General features: G+C 39.8%; 1 protein-coding gene across 1 annotated transcript in view; it reads left to right on the plus strand.

The window, feature by feature from the left end:
• pkd1l3 (polycystic kidney disease 1-like 3) overlaps window positions 1–6,827 on the plus strand; it is a 17,112-nt gene that overhangs the window by 6,587 nt on the left and 3,698 nt on the right. Inside the window, exons 15-23 of the mRNA XM_046033255.1 lie at window positions 692–793; window positions 1,274–1,452; window positions 2,256–2,402; window positions 2,496–2,698; window positions 4,248–4,435; window positions 4,701–4,833; window positions 5,220–5,415; window positions 5,512–5,728; window positions 5,937–6,021. Of these exons, the coding sequence (XP_045889211.1) occupies window positions 692–793; window positions 1,274–1,452; window positions 2,256–2,402; window positions 2,496–2,698; window positions 4,248–4,435; window positions 4,701–4,833; window positions 5,220–5,415; window positions 5,512–5,728; window positions 5,937–6,021 (1,450 nt within the window). The remainder of the gene's footprint in view (window positions 1–691; window positions 794–1,273; window positions 1,453–2,255; window positions 2,403–2,495; window positions 2,699–4,247; window positions 4,436–4,700; window positions 4,834–5,219; window positions 5,416–5,511; window positions 5,729–5,936; window positions 6,022–6,827) is intronic.

Raw genomic sequence — 6,827 nt, forward strand, 5'->3', positions numbered from 1 at the left:
TCCCCCCCCCCCCCCCCCCCCCGTGATCCGACAAAGAGAGAGAGATAGAGAGGAGGTGCTGCACAAATATACACTCACCTAAAGGATTATTAGGATTTCTCATTTCAATTTCTCATTAATGCAATTATCTAATCAACCAATCACATGGCAGTTGCTTCAATGCATTTTAGGGGTGTGGTCCTTCAATAAGTATTACTTATAGTAATTCAATGTGAATTTATCTGAGGATATTCTTAAATAAGGAAATCCATTCAGTGATCTGTCCTTGCCTACATTGTCATCCAAAATCCTGCTTGCAGCACAGCAAAGTGTCCTGAATCAGCTCTAAGACAGACACTTAAGATTTAGTCCTACACTTCACTCAAAGTAGGACTGATGCTTGATAAGTTATAAGTACTCTTAAATCAATTCTTAGCAGTGTAATTCTGATAATCTTGGTAAAAGGGCCCAATTCTTTTTGTATGTGTTTTCACCAGGTAGGAATTCAGCTACCTGAAACTCATCAGGCCACATTAGAAAAATGTTCTTAATTATGAAGTATTTCTAAGCATTCCTGTTATGTCCTTTGTTTTAATGGTGGATATTTTGTTTGGAAACTAAACTGTTCATATTCATTCCAGTGCCCGAATAAAGCAATTCCTGCCAGTACATTTATATTTATGCCCCACAATGTTTTATGTTGAACTATCAGAGGAAGGTGACTCTGCTGGAAGACAATCACCCGGGCGCTGGGTACAACTATCTGATCAGTGTCCATACTGGCCATCGCAAGAATTCTGGGACTACTGCCAATGTAAGAATATTCTTTCATTAACAGAATGTATTTTTTTTTTTTTATATTTCTAAAAGGTAATAACTCATAGAATAATAATTTTAAATCGGGGAACATACACCTTGGCTTAAAGAACCATACTGTATGTTTAAGCTTGTTTGCAACAAATTGTGTATTCTTCAGATCAACGCTTGTTTTTCCTAATATTCAGACAAGTTACAATGTAGGTGATGCTAAACATTTATGATGTTTTAAAGCACTGACTGTTTGCTCAAGGAAAGCAGTATGTTCTCAGAAAATCTAATCCAGAAGCCAGCAAGCACACATAGCCATTATAAAAAGGGAAATGTAAATTTGGTAGAATTACTAAAGCATAGGTTCGCAATTTTATACACAATTTGTAGTTAATGAGCTAAACTATGCACAAACACACAATCTTGATTCAGGACACTGATGTGAGAGACTAGTGCTGTTGCATAAATATGATGTGCGGTCCTGTAGGTGACAGTGAAGCTGACTGGCATAGAGGGAGAGAGCAACACACACAACCTCACAGATCCTGACAAGCCTGTGTTTGAGAGAGGCGCTGTCGATATGTTCCTTTTGGCCACTCCCTTCCCACTGGGCGAAGTGCGAAACATCAGGCTGCAGCACGACAACTCTGGAGGTCACCCATCATGGTACTAGAGGCTGAGACTGAGCTTATTACATACATACCTACTACTACATACATAGAAATTAATCCAGATCTGGACACAGCGGTTGCCATGAAATATCCAGAAATGCCAATTTCCCTAAATTATGAATGGCAGCTATCTGAAAAGGTCATAATTTGTTTTGAAACCGTTATTGATAAAGTTTAATTAATAATGCAGATAATTTAAGTTTATTTGCAGCTTTATGTCATATTACGGTTGTACCTTGATGTGACACTTATATAGTTGTTGATTCAGTTCAACACTGAAAATGTGGATAATTTGTGGGTGTCAGTGTAAACCTGTAAACAGGGTTGTTAGAGTTGTGTACAGGTAGTGTTTATGGCCTCTCTGCAGGCTTCTTCACAGTGACACTTTAAAATGTCAAATCTGCCACTCATTTGGCACTACCTAATTACTTCTCTTATATACTGTGAGCATGATATATACATGCATACACACACACTTTGGGGGAGAATATATCTGAGCTATGGTATCATATTGAAATAAGATTGGTCATAAAGGATTCCACAAATTGCTGTGGGCAATATACTGTAGTAATATACTAATATTGGCTTCAGAAGAAAGAAATTTCTGTGTAGAGTGAAGTGGTAATGGGAAACTTAGAAGTAAAATATACACCATATACAATATGGGTATAACATTCTCTCTTTTTGCTCCCAGTTTGCAGAGTTTCCTAGTGTAGCTTAAATATTATATATTGTTTGCATTTTTCATATAAAATTATACATATGGTAAATGTGTAATCTTTGTTGATTTATAAAAAGGTATATAAACAAGGTGACCGTTCAAGACCTCCAAACACGACACGTGTGGCACTTCCTCTGTGACTGCTGGCTGAGTGCTGACCATGGCGACGGCATGACTAAAAAAACTTTCAATGCTGCAAAGAACAACGAGATTGCCAGCTTCAGGTCAGAGTTGGACCACTTTACACTCCGACACGCTCTTAAGAAAGTCATGTTAATTGATTAATGTCATTTTGGCTTTTTGTTTTTCTCTGTCAGAAATATTTTCCATACCAGAACATCGACTGGCTTTAGGGATGAACACATCTGGGTGTCCATAGTGGATCCTCCCTCACGTAGTCCGTTCACACGTGCCCAGAGGGTGTCTTGCTGCATGAGTCTGCTCCTCTGCACCATGGCCATCAATATCGCCTTCTGGAACCTTCCTGCAGATCCGGCCTCGCCAGTAGTCTTTGGAATCGGTGATAACTGAGTCTTCAATTATTTTGGCAGTTTCTTAGCTTTGCAACCCGAAGAGCGAAGTTTCATTCAAAAGGGAAACCTACTCTCATGTTAATTTCATCATTGTTATCGTTGGTTGATAATAATTGTGTTATAGGCATCTGAAAAGGACTGATGAACATTCTACTTTTAGAAAAAGATGCCTATGATTCTTTAAAAACTGGTATCTAAAATATAAGGTCACTAACACAACAAACCCACAGTTTTGTAAGAAATGTACTATATTCATCATAAATAACTACCAAATATCTAAAATGTAATATGAGAGGTTTTCTTTGGGTTTTAAAAGTTTTGGATGAAAGTTCAAAAGGTCAATATGCGAGCTGGAGCAGAAGGTGTTATTAGAAACAATTAAGTGGCTGCTGGTTGTCTCTTGATATATTGTAGAAATCTGTGTGTATGTTTGAGATTTAACATTTTACACCTGGGCTACTTGTTAGCTAAAATGAAATAATACATACCGTGTAAATGGAATATTATCCTCTATGTTGTGCTATTCTAGCAAAATGGATTGATGTTAAAGGTTCAGTGTGTACGTTTTAGTGGTATCTAGTGGTGAGGGTTGCAAATTGAAACCAATGACGCACTCACTGCTCACCCCTCCCTTTGCAAGCATGTAGGAGAAACGCGCTCTGTAGAGCGGTTTGTCTGTTTGGGCTACTGTAGAAGAATGGTGGTGCAACATGACAACTTCTATTTGAGGGACCTGGGATGAACTTTGATAGAAATGGCTCAGTCTAATTTTAAAAAAAACCCATAATGGTTCATTATGTAAGGTCTACGTATACACTACTGAAAACATAGTTATGGATATTATATTGCATTTCAATAGATCCTCCTAATTATTACACACACACTGGACCTTTAAAGCAATAGCATGTAAGATGTGGTTTTCTGTGCAATTTGGCGCCCCTACCATTTCTGAAATAAGGACAGCTGTACACATCTATTTCAACAGTGGTTTCTGACATAGCCATTTACGCACTGAGATGTCTCCAAATTCCCTGAATCTTTTCCCAATATTATGTACTATTGATTCTGAAAAACCTAAATTCTCTGCAACCTTGCGTTGAGAAATCTTCCCTTTTAATCAGTTTAATTACTTTGTTTTTGCGTCCTACCGCCACTTTTTCACAAATAAAATCTATCCTCTCAACCCTCTAACCAAAAGTCCAGGAGGACAGAGGACATACAATGACACACAGAGAACTGTTAAAGCTCAGCATTTAGTAGAAAAATGCTCCACTTACCAAAACAATTGGAATATAAATTGGTACTCATTGCCTGGAGGTGGTGCAAGTAGATGCTTTTCTTGCCTTTAGCTGCCAAATGCTTCACAGTATTTACCAGCTAGTTTTAGTTTTAGATTTTTTACGAGACGGTTGAGTAGAGCCATTAAACCAATGTGCTGACTTCTCGGTGATTGGATGATCCTGGCTGGGCCTTATTTCAGTTGCTTCTCATCACGACAATGTGTCCTTGTTTTGTTTTTGGTTTTCCTCTCTCAAGGTTCATTGCAAATCACCTGGCAGGAGCTCATGGTTGGGATAGAGAGTGGTCTTCTCATGTTTCCAATCAACATCCTCATCATCACCATCTTCCGAAGCATCAAACCTCGTATAACTTCAAGATCTCTAAAAAGTGACTCTGAGGACAACTTGAAACCCCGCGCAGTTACCACACCAGCTATTCTGAAGGTGTGTTTTGCATTGTATAATCTCTATGGGCGTGAGTGTGTGTTCAGCGCTTGTTTGTGTGACTTGTTTTGTGCATTATACTTGCCTCAGCACTGACCCTGTAAGCCCAGAAAAACATTTTCCATTCAGTTTATGTTGCAGTTACTGTCAGTGTTCTGTGTGGATTTCTGCTGACCTTTTACCGTATAATATGTACCCTTACTTTTCTATGCATTTGATCAAAAAGTACATGTAGCATTTGGTATTTGTTGTGCATCCTATCTAGGATACAGAGGAGGTGATTTCGTTGGTGAGCAGAAGTGCGAGGAACAAGATGTCAGAGATTCCCAGGCTTGAGTCCACCGCTGACCTCTTCCCTGCCTTGGATAGGGTGCATGAGTTCATCCAGCTTATGCAAGGTATTTTAGTTTGTTTTTTTGCACAGAACAATAGCAAACATTGATTACCTCCTTTCAGCCTGACTCAATTTCTCTACGACTGTATTTCTGTTACTGTACAATCGAGGTAAAACATACACTACAACAAAACACACTCAAATAAATCTGCATTTACATATAAGGAGCTAAGGAATAAGGGCAGAAATGAAGCATGACAGTGTTGTTATTATGGCACAGATACATCCTGATGCAATAAAGGTTTAAAAAATAAGGCTGGGCGACATTGTATATCTTTGTTAAAAAGACCAAACCAGCAGAGTGCATCTTCCAACACTCTCCAACTTCCCTAACCTGTCTTTTGCCCTCAGAGAAATATAATTTATTTACTGTATTTAATTCTGTCAAAGGGGAGAGTGAGAGTGACCCCCACTGGGTGCACTGCAGCAAGTTCCTCCTAGCTGGTCTTTGTCACCTCATGATGTGCCTGGAGAAACTGGATGAAAAGAACTTCCCGAGTACACAAGAGTACCAACAGGCCCTCAACACCACCAACCTGCTGGTTCGCAAGGCTGAGATGGTCTTCACCAGCCACTTGGCCTACTGGTCAGCACTCCCGGCAACATACACACACAGAGACAAAAACATATTTTTAGAGTAGAAATGTCATTTAATTGGAACCTTTCCATTTTCTTGGCTCAGCCCACCTCCCGTGAGGAAGAAGAAGAAGTCGGGGGGCTGCTGGCTGCCCTGGTGGTGTGTCTTCCTGGGCTGGTTCCTGTTGCTGTCTATCAGTATAGTATCCACTTACTTCACCCTGTTATACGGCTTTGAGTACGGCAAAGAAAAGTCCATCAAGTGGGTCATGTCTCTGGGCCTCTCCCTCTTCCAAAGCATCTTTATACTGCAGCCTCTCAAGGTTGGTAAAAATAGGAAAACTTACTGAATCAAATTATTAATCTAGTTGCTTAATTCGGCATTTAGTCTAAAAACAGTATCCACTAGTTATAGGATAATATCCATACATTTAAGATGACTTGTTCGCTGAAGAATATTGCAATACCGTATTTAAAAGTCACTTACACAACATTTATCTAACATTTTCTGTGGATTGTTTTTGTTTACAGGTGATATGCCTCGCTGTATTTTTTGCCCTGCTGCTGAAACCTGTAGCTGTGGAGGAGAGTGAAGAAATTGAGCAAGTGCTGTTAGGTAAGAAAAATGTCATGTAGCCTATCTGTTACCAGAACATGTTTGAGTGCACAGGCTGTTAATAAAATACACTCACCTAAAGGATTATTAGGAACACCTGTTCAATTTCTCATTAATGCAATTATCTAATCAACCAATCACATGGCAGTTGCTTCAATGCATTTAGGGGTGTGGTCCTGGTCAAGACAATCTGAACTCCAAACTGAATGTCAGAATGGGAAAGAAAGGTGATTTAAGCAATTTTGAGCGTGGCATGGTTGTTGGTGCCAGACGGGCCGGTCTGAGTATTTCACAATCTGCTCAGTTACTGGGATTTTCACACACAACCATTTCTAGGGTTTACAAAGAATGGTGTGAAAAGGGAAAAACATCCAGTATGCGGCAGTCCTGTGGGCGAAAATGCCTTGTTGATGCTAGAGGTCAGAGGAGAATGGGCCGACTGATTCAAGCTGATAGAAGAGCAACTTTGACTGAAATAACCACTCGTTACAACCGAGGTATGCAGCAAAGCATGTGTGAAGCCACAACACGCACAACCTTGAGGCGGATGGGCTACAACAGCAGAAGACCCCACCGGGTACCACTCATCTCCACTACAAATAGGAAAAAGAGGCTACAATTTGCAAGTGCTCACCAAAATTGGACAGTTGAAGACTGGAAAAATGTTGTCTGGTCTGATGAGTCTCGATTTCTGTTGAGACATTCAGAATTTGGCGTAAACAGAATGAGAACATGGATCCATCATGCCTTGTTACCACTGTGCAGGCTGGTGGTGGTGGTGTAATGGTGTGGGGGATGTTTTCTTG

Source organism: Micropterus dolomieu, linkage group LG20 (assembly GCF_021292245.1).
Source record: "Micropterus dolomieu isolate WLL.071019.BEF.003 ecotype Adirondacks linkage group LG20, ASM2129224v1, whole genome shotgun sequence".
Classification (NCBI taxonomy): domain Eukaryota; kingdom Metazoa; phylum Chordata; class Actinopteri; order Centrarchiformes; family Centrarchidae; genus Micropterus; species Micropterus dolomieu.